This window comes from Bos mutus, chromosome 29 (genome assembly GCF_027580195.1).
Source record: "Bos mutus isolate GX-2022 chromosome 29, NWIPB_WYAK_1.1, whole genome shotgun sequence".
Classification (NCBI taxonomy): domain Eukaryota; kingdom Metazoa; phylum Chordata; class Mammalia; order Artiodactyla; family Bovidae; genus Bos; species Bos mutus.
This window is the reverse complement of record NC_091645.1, coordinates 16,999,534-17,018,443: the sequence shown is the minus strand read 5'-3', so window position 1 is coordinate 17,018,443 and position 18,910 is coordinate 16,999,534. Positions and strand designations below refer to the sequence as shown.

Genomic DNA, 18,910 nt, shown 5'->3' with positions numbered 1-18,910 from the left:
CACCCCTCAGCCCGATCTCGCTTGTGCGGTGCCACAGCCAACCTCGGGGTGGGGGGCCCAGGTCCCGGGCAGAGGCGCTCAGCCAGGTGGGGTCTGGGGGAGGCCATGGAGGCAGCCCCTTCCAAGGGCGAGAGCGATGGAGCAGGGGCTGCCGACCTCAGCCTGGCAGGCACAGAGACTCAGAGGCGGAGGTGAGACCCGAGCCCCTTAAACTGCCCTCGGGCCCCCACGCTGGGATCAGCCCCCTTAAGACTTGCACCTGAGAGTTGTGGTCAGCTTGGAGAAGCCTAGATGGACACTCCCTGGGCCTCAGCTCCTGCCCCGTGTTTGCCATCAAGTAGCAGTTCCCTTCCAGCTCCTTTCAGACGACAATCCTGTGTGTCTATAGCACAGACCTGAGGAGGGTCCCAGCCCCAGCATAAACAAGGGGCTGCGTGTCGCCCCTCCGGCCGCATCTTGCTTCTCCGAGGGGACTGAGGCGGTGTGTGTGGGTGCCGATGCTGTCCTCTTGTGAGGCGCGCAGGTGGGAAGCAGGCTGGCACGGGATTAGAGAGGCACCCCCGCCCCCTCCCCGCGAGCAATGCAGAGGGGAAGGACGGCCGCTTAGCCCCCTCTCCTGCCTCAGTGCCTGAGAATGCCCCCTTCTGGGTACGAGAGAGAGTCCTTATTTTACTGCAAGTGTGTGTGTGTGTGTGTCTCACGACGTCTGTCCTGAGGGACGCTGGCTGGCTCAGCGCCTCAGCTGTTGGTCACGGTCCCCGGGGCTGGTGGGGAGCAGATACTGCCCGCGTTGTGCCCTGACACTGCTGTACCCTTTCTAAACGGAGCGGAGAGAACCAGAGTGTCAAACAGGAATAAAAAGAGGTTCTCTGAAGCCTTCAAAGCTGTCGTTCTTCCTGCTCTAGCCATGGCTTCTCGCGGTCTCTGGGCAGGAAGGCAGGGACACCCCCTTGCCCTGCCGACCTGCATGCTGCACCAGGGAGGTGAGTGTGCCCTGCACGGAAGTGCTGTGTAAATGTGAGGCCTGGTGGCCGGGATGTGCCCAGATTAGGGGGAGTTGACTCTGGAGGGACGGGTGCACAGGCTGGGGCCACCCAGACAGGACGCTGTAGACGGAGTCATCTATCAGCTCCTGGATGCCTGGAGCTCGCGGCTGCTCCCACACTTCTTTCTTACCCCGGAGAACCTGGGTGAGTGGGCTCAGGCCAGGAGCAAAGCAGCCTGCAGCCCTCAGGGCCTGCCCATCTGGGAACCTGGCACAGTGACGGCCTGGCCGGGGGCTTCCTGGGCTACAGTAGACGAGCTGAGCCCTGGCCCCAAAGCCCACAGAGCCCGAGACTCGGACCAGCGCAGGTGGGCTGACGGGTCTGTCAGAGACCGAAAGGTCATACTCAGAACTCACCTCTGTGGTCCAGCGCGCCTTTTAAGAAAGATGAGCGGACAGAGGCTGCTATTACTTCCATTTCACACACCAGGAATACAGATTCCAAGGTAAGGGGGATTCGCACTTGTTCTTACAGCCAGGAAAGGTCCCCAGTTGGCTCCTGTTGAGCGGAAGGTGGAGTGGCCGGGGATGGGGGCGGACCGTCTGGCCGAGGACCGCTGTCCTGTGAAGCCCGCCGCCCGCCCCCCGGACGAGGCAGACGCCGCAGCCTCTCTGCTTTCTTCTCACGGACTTTATTGTCATCTAGCTCTGCCTCCAGTAACAAGGGCCCTGCAAGCTCCAGGCCTGTGCCACCACCGCAAAAACAGGACGCCTGTGAACGCATTCCCATCCCACCCCAGACCTACTTACAGGATAAATACATGTTACATTTTTTTTTAAAGAAAACAATAAATTAATAACTTAAGTGATTAGGCACCAACAGCGATTTGAAAAATTAAATGTCAATTTTAAATGGTAACAGGGCCAGAAACCTAAGACCAGGCTTCTTCCAGCCCATTTTCTCTTCTTGATAAAGCAATGATTCCGTGGAAAATGATTCTACATTTCAAGACACGTGTAACCAACAAACACATAAGAACACACACCACCAAATATCACACGCCAGCCCCACGGCAGACGGCCCACTGGTCCCCCGAAGAGGTCAGTGGGTTTCAGAAGGCGGCAGTTTGGTGCTCCTGTGCGCAGCCTCTGACGCTCGCCGTGCGCAGGACGGATGGACGGACGGAGAGGGGAAGGACACACCGACTTCCCTCCTGCCCCGTGCTCTGCTTCCAGCTTCCGGAGCTCCCTCAGAGGGCTGTGGGCAGGGCAGGGTGGGGTGGCCACAGCTGGGGGCCTTAGCCCCGGGGCAGGCTGAGAACCATTGTGCTTCTGTCCTAGGGATGGGACGCAGTTGAACGGGTTTCGAATGTAAAAGTTACTGCAATCAGGTCTAGGGAGGGCACTGGGTTAACTGGCCCTCAAGACAGGTCACAGAGCAGGGAACAGCCACAGACAAGGCCTCAGCGCCCAGCTGACCCCACCAGTGGGGAAGAGACACAGCTCCCTGCAGGCACTCCTCCCTGCCTCTGACCCCGCGGAGCGGGGGAGCTGGACCAGGAGGGGACAGCTGCTGCTCCTGGGAGCCCCAGGCAGGAGGGGGCTCTGCTGGCTGATGCAGGGCTTCCTGGGGTCTCCGTCCACGCCGGGCCACCAACAGAGGTGAACTCTGAGCCACTGAGGGAAATCTCAGACACCTGGTACTTGGGGCTTTTGAGCCCCAAGTCTCTGCTTTCAGCAGTCTCTGCTCCCGCCTCCACCCTAAGGGTTTGGAGGTTGGAGGAACCAAGAGCTGGAGGGAGGCCTCCTTGGAGGTTAGATTTGAACACCTCCATCTCTCGAGACTCCAACCAGTCTCACTCACCTTATGGCACATTCGGAAAACATTGACATCATTAGGGCACCTGATGATCAATAGGGAATGATACTGGGAACTGACACATCCATACCTGGGCCCACCTGTAGCCTCTGGGGTGGGGGTGGGCGTACCATTCAAAGCCCTGCCGTATGAGACTGTCTGCAGAGGGCCCTAAAGGGACACAGGGCTGGGCAGTGACCTACCAAACCCTGCCCAGGGTAGGCCACTGCCACCATCACCACTTCATCTGTGCGAACACCAAGGCCTTGCTGCTGCTGAGGGCCTGGCTTGGGCCCATTCTCCCAAAGGTCTCCTGTTCCCAAAGCACAAGTCTCTCCATCTTCCTCCACTGGAGCCCAGACCCACCCTCCTTCCTCTAAAAATCTGACCCTTCTTCCCCTCCGGCCAAGTCAGGCACCCGCTTTTCCTAGAAACCACATTCCCTGATCTGCACACCTCCCCACTCCTGCCCACACACCAGCCTCCTGGAGAAGTGGTCTTGACTTCTCCACACATCCCCAGCTTTGAGTCTCTCACGGCCATCATCAACGTGTCCTTGTCTTTTTTCCTGATCGAGCGTGACCTTCTCAAACACAAAGTCTGATTAACTCCTGTGTCCTCAGGGTGCAGTCCAGACCTGGCCACAGCAGCCGCTGCCATCACTTAACTGAGTTGATGTGACTAATACTAGGAAGAGTTCTCACCTGTTGAGACCATCTCTCCCAGGACAGAGTACAGTCAGGCCTCAGGCTGCTGAGGGGGTGAGTGTGTGTGTGTACACACGCTCACAGGACCAGAAAGGTGAGCAGCAGTCACCTCCCTTAGGTAGGGTCAGAACTCATTTCTTTTGGAGGAAGAAGGCCTGTTCTCCCCAGGGTAGGATGAAACAGCTGGTCCATCCAATTGCCTCTGAAACTTTTTAAAAATTTGGCGAAGAACTTTAACATAAGTCTCCCTCCCCAGACTTGGGAGAAGGAGCCTGGGGGTGATGCCCCACTTCTGTCCTGGCAGAGGGTGACACCGACCTAGGGGCCTTTCCAGCCCTGCCCTTTCCTGTCCCTGTAGCCAGGCCTGAGTCCAACAGGGCACCTGGGACTCCACAGAGCAACAGTGGGTGACCTGAGCTGACTGGGCACCAGGCCACGCCCTAACCTTTCCTGGGCCCTGCACAAACCTCAGTCGGAGGGCACAAGCCACCAACCACCCTGCCACATCCTCGGGGCTCTGTTCCACCCGCCGTCCGTCAGTCCTGGGGACTGCCCTCGCCTGCCACCAAGCCAGCTGCTCCCCGACAGCGACGTCACCAATCCCTTTCTGCTCAGCCTGCGCCTCCGCGGCACTGCCGGGGGCTCTCTCTCCGGCAGGCGTGCTGGGTGGGGCGCAAACCCCACAGCCCCCACCCCAACTCTCAGCCGCCCCAGCTGCGCCGCCCGTCTTACAGAAGAAGCTCACTTGCTGTGCCGTCTCCATGCCAGTCCCGGGCACCCCCAGGTGCCTCCGCCCAGGCTGTCCCAGGGTGGCCCCTCGGTACCCCCACCCCCGCACGTCCCGCTTGCACCCCGCGTCACCCCCCCACCAGCTCCACCGGCCCCCCCTCGCCATGCTGGCGCCCCCGCCCCACGCTGTCACCCAGCACAGTCCAAGCCTTGTCCAGAGCGGCGCCTCCAGGCTGGCAAGGTCAGGGGGAAGGCTCTCTGTCCCGGACAGCAGAGCCAGCCTGGTGCTTCACGTTCCCAGGGGCCGGGCCCCACAGCATCTGTCTCCCCATCTCCTGGGCTCTGAGCCCCTCTCCGTGTTCTCGGTGGCCGGTTGTCCCCAGCCTCTCCCTCCTTCCACATCTCCCATTCCTGAAAGTGGGGGGCTGCCCCGAAACCCCTGCGGGGCTCCACTGCCCTTCCGTGTCTCGGTCTCTAATTCCTCTGTCCCTCAAGACGGTCTCTGACCTTCCCCCGCAGCTCCTCCGCCTTTAGGTGGCCTCGCCCCGCCCCTGTCAAGGAAGATCGTGTCCACACTGGCCTGCTGATCCTTGGGTGCCTGGTCAGCAGGACGATGTGGCCTCTTCTGGGACCGAGGTGGGGAGCCCAGTAGCTGGAGGCCCGACGGTGAGGTGGGGAATCAGCTCGAGCTGCGGCCCCACCCCCGCACATCCTGTAGATGTTCGGGTCTGAAGGGCAGGCGGAGGCTTAAGGATGCTTTTTGGCAAGAGCTCTAACTAAGGTAGGATGGCCATTGCTGATAAAAATCAAAGGTGGGCCCGGAGAGGGCGGAGGAAGTGCCTCCATCAGGCCCTCGCCTCCCAGGGCGAAGGAGTCAGGGTCCCTGATGCCAAGTGCTTTGAAGGCCAGACTGGCAGAGGAGAGAGGAGGTGGGCAAGAGGGCGCGCTGGAGAGGCGAAGGGCAAGAAGACAGGGAGGCCGGCTCTGCAGACGTGGCCTCTGGGCCCCTCCCTGGCACGGGGTGTCACAGCTTTGCGCCCTTGGAGGGCTCCGAGGACTGCCGCACGTCTGTCCACTCCTGCATGGTATTCTGCAGGGCCTGGGTCTTCTCCTTGTCCACTTGAACGTAGTCCACCTTCTCGTCGGAAGTGACCGATGATGTGGATGGCTGGGGGACAGGCCAGGGAGGTGAAGGGGCTGTGAGTTAGCGTAACGTGGGGAGCAACAGGTGGCTGTTCCTGAGTGGTGTCAGGGCGAGGAGATGGGCTTCTACCTGCCTCTCTGACCTGTTTTTTCCCCCTCAAAGTGGCCTGTAGAGCCTGACCTCCACCTTGCACCAGCCCTCCTCCTGCTCGATGCCACAGCCTCTGCCAACCCTCTTGCTGTTGCAGTTCTGAGGGGACCCAGGCCCTTCCTTGGGTCCAGGCCTCCACCCACTCCCCGTGGCCCCTTGTCCAGGAGAGGGAATTGGGCAGGCGCCACCAAGCGCCAGCTGCAGGGCTCTGTGGGGGAGCGTGGTGAGCACGCACAGCCGCCCTGGGTAGAGGGGACTGTGTCAGTGCTGCTGTCGGGACCCGGCAGCTAAATGTGCCTCTGGGGATGGGGTGGGTGGGGTGCGGGTATGCCTTTCGCAGGCTGTGCCTGGACAGCGCATTCTCAAAGAGCTCAGCACTGGGACACATGATCCCCGCATCTCAGCTCTGTCACAGATTCACACGTGATCCTGAGCGGATCACGACTCCGTGTGTGCTCATCTGTCCAATCGCATGGTGAGGGGAGGGATGGGTGGATGGACGAGGGCCTGTGGACTCAGGGTGCCTGAGTGCTGAGGCTGAGGGCGCATCAGCCCACTTGAGACCCAGACCTCAGCGCAGCCCAGCCGGATGAGGCCCCTGGCCTCCAGGACCCCTCCCCCCAGGGCCCCTGGAGCTCAGTGGGACCACCCCCCACTCCCACCCTAAGCACCTTGCGGTGGGGGCTCGGGGAGCTCGGCTGGAAGTCCAGGGCCAGATAATCCACACTGCCAGTGCTCTTCTTAGGGGCTGGGCTGTTGGTGCCGCTGGGAATGGGAGATGCAGACACGGGGTTTTGCTATCACAAAGGAGGGGAAAAACTGTTAATAACTTCAGGAAGTGGACTAACCGACCACTGGGGGAAAAACATGCCTCTGGGAGTGAGAGCAGCTAGCTCACCAAAGGCCTGCTCTGTGCCGGGGACAGCCCGTGTTCCTGTTTAAACCCTCACAACAATCCTGTAGGCATTATTACTTATTATTTTTTTTACAATGAATATAAAACTGGTTCAGAGAGTTAAAGCAACTTGCCCAGGGCTGCACAGCTGGTGGGCAGGGCAGACCTTCCAGCCTGGGCTGCCCTCGCTGTGCCGCGCTGCCTCCTGCCTGGGCCGTCAGGCCGCGCCTCACCCTCCCTGCCTCCCAGACCGGCCCTCGCTCGCTGCCCTCAGAAGGGAGCTGTGTCCAGTGTGCGCTGGACCAGCCCTGCTTCTCTGGGGCTCCCACCACAGCCTGGAGCGGAGCAGTTACCCCGCAGCAGCCTGGCCCCCAGCCTGTCCCAACTCCTCAGGGGTCACTAGAGAGGGACCTCGTCACCAGGCGGCATGAAGCCCTGGTCCCCCAGCAGCTCTCGGATGACCCACTGCAGGGCCAGTCTCCCCAGGCGCTGAGGCCAGCTTGTCTGGCTCTCTCCTGAGGACGCCTTCTCATGAGAAAGGCGACAGTCCTGTGCTGCGCTTCGGTTCCTTCACTTGACGGGTGGGTTCGCGCTCTCACTATATGTCTCTTACATGTCCATGTGTCTCTGTGTCTCTCACATGTCTGTGTGTCTCTGTGTCTCTCACATGTCTGTGTGTCTCTGTGTCTCTCTGTCTCTCACACGTCCGTGTGTCTGTGTGTCTCTCACATGTCTATGTGTCTGTGTCTCTCACATGTCCGTGTGTCTGTGTCTCTCACATGTCTGTGTGTCTGTGTGTCTCTCACATGTCTGTGTGTCTATGTGTCTCTCACGTGTCTATGTGTCTCTCACGTGTCTATGTGTCTCTCATGTCTATGCGTCTCTCACATGTCCGTGTCTGTGTGTCTCTCACATGCCTATGTGTCTCTCTCATGTCTGTGCGTCTCTCACATGTCTGTGTCTATGTCTCTCTCACATGTCCGTGTCTCTCACATGTCCATGTGTCTATGTATCTGTCTCTCACATGTCTATGTGTCTGTGTCTCTCTCACGTCCATGTGTCTACGTGTCTCTCACATGTCTGTGTCTACGTGTCTCTCACATGTCTGTGTCTATGTGTCTCTCACATGTCCGCGCAGCTGCACCCTGGGGAATCCCCGTGGCCCACTCTGTGACTCTGTGAGCGCCCCCCCAACACGTGCGCTTTCCTGCCGCGGGGCACTCAGTGGACGCCCATACTCCCACGCCTCCTCCCAGTCATGGGGACAATGGGATGAACAAATGAGGAGACCTTTTGCTTCTGAAGTTTTAACAGGATGGAACAAGGGGGTTAACTTGGGAAGCTGCCCCAGTTCTTCCCTGTAGGCTCCCCCGATGACGATTCTGAAACACGGTCTAACTGCCTGGCCTGTGGACCCTTTCGTGGCCCCCACGGGACAAGTGCAGGCTTCTGGAGATAGCATTAGGGGTCCTTCATGGTCTGACTTCTAGTCCAACCTCCCCGCTGGCCGCCCCCACCTTCAGCCAGAGTTAATGACCATGATTCTCCGTGTCCCCATCCACACGGCCATCTCTGCCCAAGGCCCCCCGTTTGCCCACCCTGCTGTGATCGCCCATCCTGTGGGTGCGCCCCCATAACATCGCCTCTCCAGGGCACTGACCACACTGCTTGGGTCACAGTCATGAGAGAGGCAGGCCTCCTCTCCTCCCTGAGGGCAGGGACTGCATCTTCCTTGCCTCTGATGACGAGTCCACAGAAACTGACATGTATGTGCTCCAGACAGACAGACAGACGAGTAGCAGCACACTGCCCTGGGGCTGGGGTGAGTCAGTGGGCTGGGAAGTGCGGAAGCACTAGGTGGGCTCCAGGGGTCCCCAGAGGACTCACCATAGGGACGTAGTTCTCTTCACTGTCTCCGGAGTCGGTGCTGGTGATGCTCTGTGTAGAGATGGGGCGGCAGTACTGGGAAGAGCTGGGGCTGAAGGAGTGGCTGTTGGGGGGCGAAGACAGGGAGTAAACCCTGGGTACGGCCAGCCTCCTGCCGGGCCCTGGACCCCACACCTCTGGACAGACCTCTGGCCTCCATTATCAGACTAAGATCTGACACGGAGAGGGGACTGTCTTCCCTTCATCACAGAAGAGGAAGCCAAGCCCTGAGCTACCAACAGCATCAGGAACGTGGCGGCCTGTTCCACTCACCAACCCACTGCCCCATCCCAAGCTCTCGCATCCACAGACAGACACTCACATGGCCCTGGACCAAGACCTGGTGATGGGGGACTTGAAGGGGAGCTCATCGATGACGGTGTTGTTTCTCAGGTCAAGTGGTGTTGGCTTTGCTGCAGCAAGAACAGAAGGTCGATTCATCAGCCAATGATGACAAGGCCACACATACAGACCCTACACATGGCACACAAGTGCGTTGAAAATCCCTCCTACTCGTCCCGGTTATACATGGGGAGACGAGGCTCCGTGAGGGTATACGATCTCTGCTCATGAAGTCATGTCTTCAGATACCAAATTACCTATTCCTCACACTGTACTGATGGCAATCATACTTTCAGATCTAAAATGAGCACATGGGCTGTGAAAACATTTGTGACTGAGAATGAAAACAAGAGATGATATCTGAAACATCATGGAGAAGGCCACCATGAGCCCCCCTGCCACTTCTGGGCCAGGACTGTGGAGCCTTCTATGGAAGAAGATGAATGTCACAAGGCCCTGAGGGCTCCGATTCAAATGCTGAGCTCTGTATTCTCTGCTGACCAGACTCAAGGGGGCTTCTGTCTGCCCACTGACTGCTTCTCCCCTTGAGTCCCTGCCCCTGATGCAGGCCTGCAGAATGCGGTCGAGGCAGACCCGGAACCTGAACTGCAGTTCTTCTTCCTGGTCTAAATGCACCAGTCATTGTCTTAGATGCTTTACTTCTGAACAAACCCAGGAAGTAGGCATGACCATCCCCACTTCACAGATAAGAAAACCAAAGGCTCAGAGAACTCACATGATTTACTCAGTCACACTCCTAGGAAGCACATCTACCCGGTTTGAGAGCTCAGTACTTCCTTTTATAGCAGAGTGTATCTTTTAATGGAATACTCTGACAGTTCTACCTTTTTCAGCCCTAGAGCTAATAAAAATCTCTTATCCTTGAGTTGCACTTCATACACTATGAAGCATATTAAGATATATTATCTATGCCCTTCAATGTCTCTGATAGGCATGTTTTAAAAAAATTAATTTATGTATTTTAATTGGAGGCTAATTTCTTTACAATACTGTAGTGGTTTTTGCCATACATTGACATGAGTTAGCCACGGGTATACATGTGTCCCCCCTGTCCCGAACCCTCCTCCCACCTCCCTCCCCACCCCATCCCTCAGGGTCAACCCACTGCACTGGCTTTGAGGGCCCTGTCTTGTGCATCAGACTTGCACTGGTCATCTATTTCACATGGTAATATACATGCTTCAATGCTATTCTCTCAAATCATCCTGCCCTCGCCTTCTCCCACAGAGTCCAAAAGTCTGTTCTTTATATCTGTGTCTCTTTTGCTCTCTCACATATAGAGTCATCGTTACCATCTTTCTAAATTCCATATATATGCGTTAATATACCGTATTGGTGTTTTTCGTTCTGACTTCATTCTGTATAATAGGCTCCAGTTTCATCCACCTCATTGGAACTGACTCAGATGTTTTATACTTCCCACTTCACAGATGAGAAGCGAGGCATAGGGACAGAGAAGGATTCGTTTACAATCACATGTTAGCAGGTGGCAGGGCTGCAACCTGAATCCATCCTATCTTTCTGATCCCTGCACTTCTGCATTCTGGTAGCCAGTCCCTACTGGGATGAATTTGGAGAGTGTGTAATGTGTGTGCGCGCACATGTGTGTGTGTATTTGGGGCGGTTTAGGCTCCAGAGGCTGTCACTTCCTTGCAAGGCAAGTTTAGGATCCACGGGATCCCTAAATGAATGCACAGTCCCTGAAGAGTATCCAGAGCTGGGCTGGGGAAACCGTGGACTTACCCTTCCGGTCAGGTTTGAGGTTGCGGTTGACAGGGGGTGGCTGGATCTCACTCCCTCTGCTGGAGCCTCGGTGCAGAGAGAGGGCTGAGGAGGGGTAGCCGAGCGGGTCAAAGTGGTGCGGCCCGGGGCTCATGGGGATGTAGACACTCTGGGAGTTATCACCGGCTCGCTCCAAAGCCAGCAGGGTGGAGGAGCCTGGGTTCATGGGCACGTAGTTGTCCTCGGAATTGGTGCTGTCTGATCGACCCACGACTGCTTTTGCTGGCTAGAAGTGGAGAGAAATACCGCTGTTACCAGGGAGAGGAAACAAGAGAGGGTGCAGATCTGTACACCCAAGGGCAAGAGAAGACGGAGCTGGGTGCACGGTCAAGCTCTAAGGCAGACCCTGGGAAAACCAGGTAAGAAAGCAGCGGGGAGACAGAAGAAACGAAGCCTGTGGGCCTCTTCTAGCTTCCACGATCCTTTGAAGCTTACTTATAATTTGTGATAAACCTTGTATAAAACATCCACAGGCTTTCTGGCTGCCTGACCACGTCAGAGGGCCTGGGTCACAGGTTTGGTTCAGGACCTGCCCCCCTCCTCAATTCCACACTCATCACTGGAGGTCAGCGGCTCAGGCCCTGGGCAGGGCAAGGAGCCTCTGGGAGGCCTCGGCGCTGGCAGGCGAGGCCTGGGTGGGCAGGCTTCCCCAGGGCAGCTCTCAGTGTGACTGCCGGGCTGCAGTCAGGGCTGCAGTGCGGCCACCACCCTGGCTGCAGCCTTCCTCTACCTCCTGTCCTGTCTGCTGGATGCATATACACCTAAGCTGCTTTTGTGCACGATCTTCCAAGGGAGGCTGAAGGCAGGCCCTCGTCGGCGTAGCTGGGCCCGACACCCAGCAGGGCTATCATCGACGCCCTCCTGAAGGCGGCCTGGGACGCTGCTCTGACACCATCCTTCTGTCGCTGTGCCCAACTCTGAGCGCCACCCCTGCCTGGGGTCTCATCCCCCGGTGGGACATTACGGTTAGGGTGCTGCACATCCCAGCGCCTGCGTCCCCTGCATTCTAGACCCTCCCTGCTCACCCTCGGTGATGAGCCTTCTTGTCTAGGGCACCTAAGTACACACATTTCTTCCAGACCAGGATACGTGCATCTTTCCAAACACTCAATCCAGGAGTTCTCAACGAGGAAGCAAGGCAGGCTCCTAAGAGGTAGACACCCAGGCTGTGGTTTCAGTTCTGTGGGCCTGAGCCTTGATCCACCTGAGCTGCCTTAAGGACCCCTGATTAAACCCCACTCACCAGGAAAGCGCTGACTGCATCGCTCATGGACTCGGCAGACCGGCCGGCACTGTCTCCACCACGCTGCGGGTAGTCGTAGGACTCGCAGGAGGAAGCTACAGCAGAGAAGAGAAGACCCCTGAGAACTCAGAGTTTGTCCCTGTGCTGACACTTTCCCACACCCTCCCCAGTGTTGTTCAGGATCGTAACTGCTACTCCAGGAGATACCGCTCTCAATTCCTAAGACAAGGTATTGCTTCTACCACATCACCCCTCAACTCACAAATTCCTCCTGGGCTTCTGGGCGTAGCTCCAGGGTTGTTCAGACGCTAAGTATTGTCCAACTCTTTGCAACTCTGTGGACTGTAGCCTACCAGGCTCCTCGGTCCGTGGGATTTCCCAGGCAAGAAGAGTGGAGTGGGTTGCCATTTCCTTCCCCAGGGGATCCTCCCGACCCAGGTATCAAACCCATGTCTCCTGCATTGGCAGGTGGATTCTTTAATGGTGAGCCACCAAGGAAGCCCAGCTACAGGGTTATTACCAAGATGTAAAATGAAAGAGATTAATATTATTCTACTTTTTCATCAAACGGAGGAGGTTACATGCAGAGTTGGAATACTCTCAGTGGGAAATGAGCAACAGTAGAATTTAAATACCTCAAACAGACATTCAGACTTTAACCAGAATTGCAAATGTGGCTTAGAAAATATTTTGTAAATCGAATTTTAATAGTCTGTTGGTCCACAAAGGTTTGGCTCCAGTTTGGACTAGTCTTCTAAATTTATTTTTGAAATCTTTCATTTGATTTATAAATGAGTAAAAGACTATGATCTGGACCTCTAAACCCCTAATACGTTGTAATGTGGTTAACCAGGAATGTTGTTTCCTTAGTGGAACAGTAACTTCTCTCAGGCAGGATCTGCTAAACTCTTGCTGCTGTGGTGTTCACTAATAGCCTCCAGGGTTGGGGGCCCAGCTAGGAAAGGTCTGGGGTGAGAAGATGCCTAAAGCTGTGGGCATCGCTGACCTAGGTGGGCCTTAAGCCCCTGTGGCCTGGATGACCGAGAACTTGTACAATGCTGAGTGCCCTGTGCCCCTTCCCTTCCTCCCACCTGCTCTGGGTGCAGCCAGGGCTCACACTGACCTCGGTGAAGCCGGCTGTTGTCCATGGCTGGGAGGGTGTTACGCCTGGGGATGGTGGCGGCGGCAGAGACCGATCTGCTGCCTTCCCCGGTGGGAGGTCTCTGCTGAGGGCTGCCCCATCGAGGTGTGTCTGCCTGACTCGGCTTGGGGGGCCGGGGCGGGGGAGCTATGGCCGAGTCCCCAGGCGTGGCCACTGCCATGGCGTTGTGGTTCTTGTCCAGCGTGAACGTCCTAGGGATCTGGTAGGCCGAGAGCGGGGTGGTTGGAACGTCCACGTTGTCCACCAGGAGGTCCCCAAACTCCCGGCACAGGGTGCTGCTGGGCGTCTTGAAGGTATACACATCCTCGTTGTCTGTCTCGGAGCCGGTGAGGCTGCCCTTGGTGTGGCCGTGGGCGGCCAGGCTCCTGGGGAGGTCGTAGGCACTGTCTCTGAACTCTGTGTTGTGCCGGCTTGGCTTCGGGAGGCTGTAGAAGCCGTGGACTTGACCACCGACCCCGTTGACACAGTGCCCGTTGCCCTGGGCAAGTTTCTGCACAGCTGTGTCGCTCCTCATGAGGAACGAGGCCCTGGAGCCCTGAGAGAAGCTGGCACTCCTAGGAGACAGAAAGAGGGGGGCGCGGGGGTTAGAGGAGGCTGGCCGGAGTGTCCACACCCCGCTGCAGCGACGTGGTGGGGAACAAACACAAGCTGAGGAGGCTGGAGGCCTGAGGCTTATCTGGACACAGTATATCTCCTCTTGGAGTTTCAGTAAATGCATCTGCAAGAATGAGGATTAAAATCATAACTTTGCAGCTTGTTTAAAACTGGACTCTGGCGCATCTGGTAAGTATGTGTTCAGTGTCAGCCTTTGTCCCGTCCCCTACCCCCTCATGGCTGCGATGAATAGAGGTTGGTCTTACCTCCTCAAACAGACATCAACAAACTACTCGCATCAGCCACGTGTTCACCGCTTTAAGTGGCACAAAATATACGCATGTGTATACAAAGGCTGTGAGACAGTGGGAAGAACCCTTAAGTTGGTATCAGAAAACAGCAAACAAGTCATTTTACCCGAGTCTCAGTCTCCCCACTGTAGAACAAGTCAGCTGACATGTTCTAGGTTAAACAGAAGTATTCAAATGTAAGCTATAGATTTATTTTCCATCATGTTCACTGAGAGGCATTCGGAGGGGAAAATCTCTCTCCAGAAGACTAAAATACTATAGGAAAAATGTTTTCCAGTTTAGGAACTATACTCAGGAGAGGAAAGGTCTTGATTATTACTTTTTAAAATTCAGGTTTTGGGAAAACAAGGCAAGATTAAAAACTAAATGATCTGGGGGTGAAGGGTTTGTGTGAGTTCCATCCCCACCACTAATACATGCTGTGGGCTTCCCCAAGGAGGGACCTGGGTGTCTTACACACTGCAGGCTTCCCCAAGGTGGGACCCGGGGGGTCTTACAGGCTGTGGGCATCCCCAAGGCGGGACCTGGGGGGTCTCCAGGGTCTTTTCAGGTCCATCTGGTTCTGAAAAGCCATGACCCCTTGGCTGTACTAGCATGGCTTCCAAACTACATTCTGTGTTCTGTGTAGGTCCCTCCAGAAATGAGAAGATGACGTTCTGAGCAAGCAGAGATTCATGTCTGCTTTTCTCTCTCTCATAGGATGACTCTTCATAGGATTCCATTTGGGGAAAATGAATCAGAATTCTAGAATAATCCTGTACAGTGGTGATTCCCAGCTTTTGGGAGGCTATATGCCTCTTTAAGGATCTGATAAAAATCTCTTCTGGCACTTCTCACCAGAATAAGGCAAATCTCACACACATACAGATTTGCAAGCTATCAGAGGGATGGGCAGCCCTTAACCCACTGAGGCCAATCCATGGAACCCCCGCCTTATACAAGCTCTCTCAGCTCATGGGGAGCTTGTTATTTATGGATGTAGCCACCAGATGGTGATAGATATTAAGGCCCATCAGCTTAGAAAGCGGAAGGGAAACAGGTGTCTAGGCCAGGCTCTCTTTGTTAGTTAACTTGCATCTGTGACGGCTGGGACTGACATTTCAGACCACACACCGTTCACGACCCTCGTCCCTGGGCCTCCATATTCTCTTCCTTTCTGTTCCATTTCACACACGTAAGCAAGCCAGCATCCCTGGCCTAGAGCACTGAACATCCAGCCTTCAGATCCTGGAGGGCCTGGGTCCGAGGCCGGGGAGCCAATGGTAGACATCAGGGGCTCACATCTGTCTTTGATGCCTTTCATTGTGTCTTTTGGAGCTTCCAACTCTGGCGGATGTTCCCATCTGGATCTGTCCATTGAAACAAACCTTTCCTGACATCTCACTTTCCATCTGGGCCAGGCCCAATGGATACAGAGAAGCCTCCTGCCCTGGCGGAGGGGGCACTGTGGTAGAGGAGGTGACAAGCCTGCAAGCCTTACAGTCAGGCCTGTGAATATGCGGCTGTTGACATATTTAGAGCAACCCTCCCCGGCGGTGGTGGTGGTGCAGAGTGTCAGGGAGGCTTCTTCAGCGATGTCACTCTGGACTGACTGGCAACTGGCCAGGCAAAAGCAAGAGAAGGGAAAAGGTGTTCCCATAGAGGCAGAGAAGTAGAATGCCATCTGGCAAGTTCAAGAACCACAAGCTGTTCAGGCTAGAGCAGGAGCCTTGGGAGGTGGGGTTGAGGGATGACAGTGGAGGGCCAGGCCTGGGCTGAGGAGAACAGGAGTCCTTGAGAGTCTAAGGTGGTGAGGGGTGTGGAGAGCATCTCAGGGAGCCTGCAGTGGCCTTCATTATCTCTCTGCTGACTCTCCGGTTTGGGGAAAGGCACCAAGCCACTCAAGCCAAAGCCCAGGAAGAACCTTTCTCATTTCTCACTCCATAAGCACATCAGGTCCTACTGACTTCACCCCAGTTCAGGTCCTCCTGATTTTCTTCCGCATTAACAAAAGGGCTAGTAACGAGACTCCGTAATCATCTGCCCGGCTCTCTGGTCCTCTTTTCATCCCACTCACGCTTCCTTTCCTAACTTCCCAGCTTAACAATTCTCAGTGCTGTCTCAGTGTCTTTAGGGTGATGGCATGTCCCAGCTCCACCTCACCCGCCCAACCTCTTCTCCCCAGCCGCCCTCCCCAGGCTGGGATCTACGCAGTTGGCTCTCCAGGGTTCCCAGAAGACCCCAGGCAGCCAGGCCTCTGCGCCGTGTTCGCTGTCTCTGGAAGGCCCCTCTCTCCCATCTGGCAGCTCAAACTCAGCTCCAGCGGCACCTCTTTTGAAGTAGGTTCTTGCATTCCCCACCTCCCAGCACAATCGCTTGCTAACTCTCTTCTTGGAGCAGGTAGGAACTGTTACCTGTGTCACATACCAGTTGCTTATTTCCTCCACCAGGTTGATTTCCTTGAGGAAAGAAACAGTGTTTTATTCATTTTCCTCTCATCAGCACCCAGATTAGTGCATGTCATATAGTGAATAGTTGAATATGTGTTTGCTGAATGAACAAGCAAATAAACTTATAAACAGACACACAGGTAAAGAAAAGCCTTGGTGCTGCCATCCACTTTCCCCGAGCTTGGCCTGAACCCTCAGGAGCAGCAGATGGAAACTCTTTTCTCTTCAGAACACGAGAGCTCCTGTCCCAGCCTCCTGCTGCCCTGGTGTCTCCTCTCCAGTTACCGAACTGCTCACTCATCCCTGAGCTCCCGGCCTGGGCTGGCATTATCTACATTTCTCTGGAATGTTTCCTTGATGCATCACGATCTTACAAAGTGCCAAAGAAGCCTTTCTGCTCCACAGAAGGGTTTCAGTCCCTCAGACTTTCCTCGTCACTTCACTCACTCTTCCTGCTTTGCTCCCGCAGCACTCCATGTCCCCCGCACACACTCACCTCAGCCGTGTCTTGTGTGACAGTTATTTGAGTCTTGGTCCTTCTACCTGACCCTGTGTTCCCAGAAGGCAGGGCACCAAATCCCATCCCCAGGCACAGCCCCTGGCATGTGGTAGACGACACCCATGCCTGCTGAGGGGACTGGTCATCACTGCAAGAATCGGGTCAAAGGAGCTGAGCAAGGGAAACAAGCTTGCCCAAAGATATGCACTTTGGCAGCAGAGCCGGGGCCAGCTCCCAGACCCCTGGACTCCCTGCTCCTAACCCACACGGCTGTAGTGTGATCACTCCAGACAAGAGTCAAGAGCAGGCATTCTGAGCACTCAGGAGTCCTTGGCTTTCTACCACCTTCCCGGAAACCTTCACTGAGGCCGGTATCACCCTGATGTGCTGAGGTGCTTTCTGGGACAGATACCCAGAAGCAGTAGATTTGTACAAGGGTTTCTCTTCTGGGCTCTGGGCTGACGGAGACCTCATAAACTGAGCACCGTACTGTCCCAGGTGGGCTTCCCTGCTGGGTCAGGGATAAAGAACCTGTCTGCCAACGCAGGAGACATGAGTTTGATCCCTCAGTCGGGAAGATTCCCCTGGAATAGGAAATGGCAACCTGCTCCAGTATTCTTGCCTGGAGAATTCTTGCCTCTATCCACGGGGGTGGATAGAGGAACCTGGCGGGCTACAGTCCATGGGGTCACAAAGAGTTGGACATGTCTTAGCGACTAAAGAACAACTGTGCCAGGGCCATCATGTGTGATATTGCTTTTAATCTTCCTGACGGTTTTGGGAGACAGGTATTACCCTCGTGCATCAGAAGAGAAAAACAGTAAATGGCAGAGATGGTGCAAGAAGATATTCAATCACAAGTGTATAGGGGAGCTCCCTGGGGACAGAGGGAAGTTTGCCAGAAAATATTCCCCCGTGACAGCAGCTTCCCTTTCCATTGCTGGCCCCCCGCTGCTCTAGAGGCTGCTGGTGGGTGGGGCTATCCTGCCACCTCGGTCTGAAATCAACTCCAAACTTCTCTCTCGGCTTTTAGAAACGCTTTCTTAGTTTTTCCCAGCCACTTTATTTTGCACTTTTTTTATTTTTTTAACACATTGTCACACATCATGGAACATACAATTTCACTCTTTTCCACTCTGTGAGATACCAAGTACGATAACAATGAAAGGCCCGGTTTGATTTTCTTTTACAACTTCTTCTTGTTCAGTCGGTAAGTTGGTTAAGTCAGGTCTAACTCTTTGTGATCCCATGGACTACAGCATGCCAGGCTTCTCTGTCCACTATCTCTTGGAGTTTGCTCAAGTTCATGTCCACTGAGTCGGTAATGACTGTGTTCCCATTTAAGGAAATCTTGTAAACACTTGTAAGTAAATTAGCCACCATTTTAGGGTTCTGGCCCTGTCGCTGGCAATCTTGAAAGGTCATTTGGACCATCATTCTGCATCTGACTCATTCCAAAGGGATCCTTCCAGTGAGGGAAGAAAGCTCAGAAAATTCTGTCTCACAATCTCTAAGAGGTGACATGGTCTTTGTATCTCAAACTTTTCTGGCTGCAATATTGAGCTTGCCTTCTCTCTGCAGTGACAGAGAAAAGCTGTGTATATGAAACTAACTGAAAGTAAAAGCTGTATCTTCTGCCTTTGGTTAATCACAGCCACGAACAATCAGTCACCGGTTAAATTCTCCGTCGACATTTCTGGTTTTACTTTTTACCCACCATCTTTCTGTAGAAGACTGCTACAGGGTCCGTGATGCTTCCATTTTGGAATTTCATCCCTTGAAATTTTGCTTCCCTCAACTCTTACCAGAATTATGGCTTTCCAGGATGTGTGACTTACCACATCACGTCACTTGTTGCCAGTTTAACAGCCTTAAGACAGAGGTTGGTTAAGACTCGCTAGAATCTAGAATGAGGTCCCGAGTGCGTGTGTGTGTTCGTGTGCTAAATCAGTTCAGTTGTGTCCAACTCTGTGACCCTGTTAACTGCAGTCTGCCAGGCTCCTCTGTCCAAGGGATTCTCCAGGTGAGAATACTGGAATGGGTTGCCACGCCCTCCTTCAGGGGATCTTCCCAACCCAGGGGTCAAACCCAGGTCTCCCGCATTGCAGGCGGATTCTTTGTTGTCTGAGCTAC

The 18,910-nt window shown here is 55.1% G+C and overlaps 1 protein-coding gene across 1 annotated transcript in view; it reads right to left on the bottom strand.

Annotated features, from left to right (window-relative positions):
* Window positions 1-1,658: 1,658 nt before the first annotated feature.
* The window catches only part of GAB2 (GRB2 associated binding protein 2), a 188,259-nt gene continuing 171,007 nt past the window's right edge, over window positions 1,659-18,910 (bottom strand). Inside the window, exons 4-10 of the mRNA XM_070365094.1 lie at window positions 12,906-13,498; window positions 11,783-11,877; window positions 10,501-10,765; window positions 8,717-8,807; window positions 8,356-8,458; window positions 6,245-6,370; window positions 1,659-5,447 (exon numbers count right to left, since the gene is read on the bottom strand). Of these exons, the coding sequence (XP_070221195.1) occupies window positions 5,304-5,447; window positions 6,245-6,370; window positions 8,356-8,458; window positions 8,717-8,807; window positions 10,501-10,765; window positions 11,783-11,877; window positions 12,906-13,498 (1,417 nt within the window). The 3' untranslated portion in view covers window positions 1,659-5,303. The remainder of the gene's footprint in view (window positions 5,448-6,244; window positions 6,371-8,355; window positions 8,459-8,716; window positions 8,808-10,500; window positions 10,766-11,782; window positions 11,878-12,905; window positions 13,499-18,910) is intronic.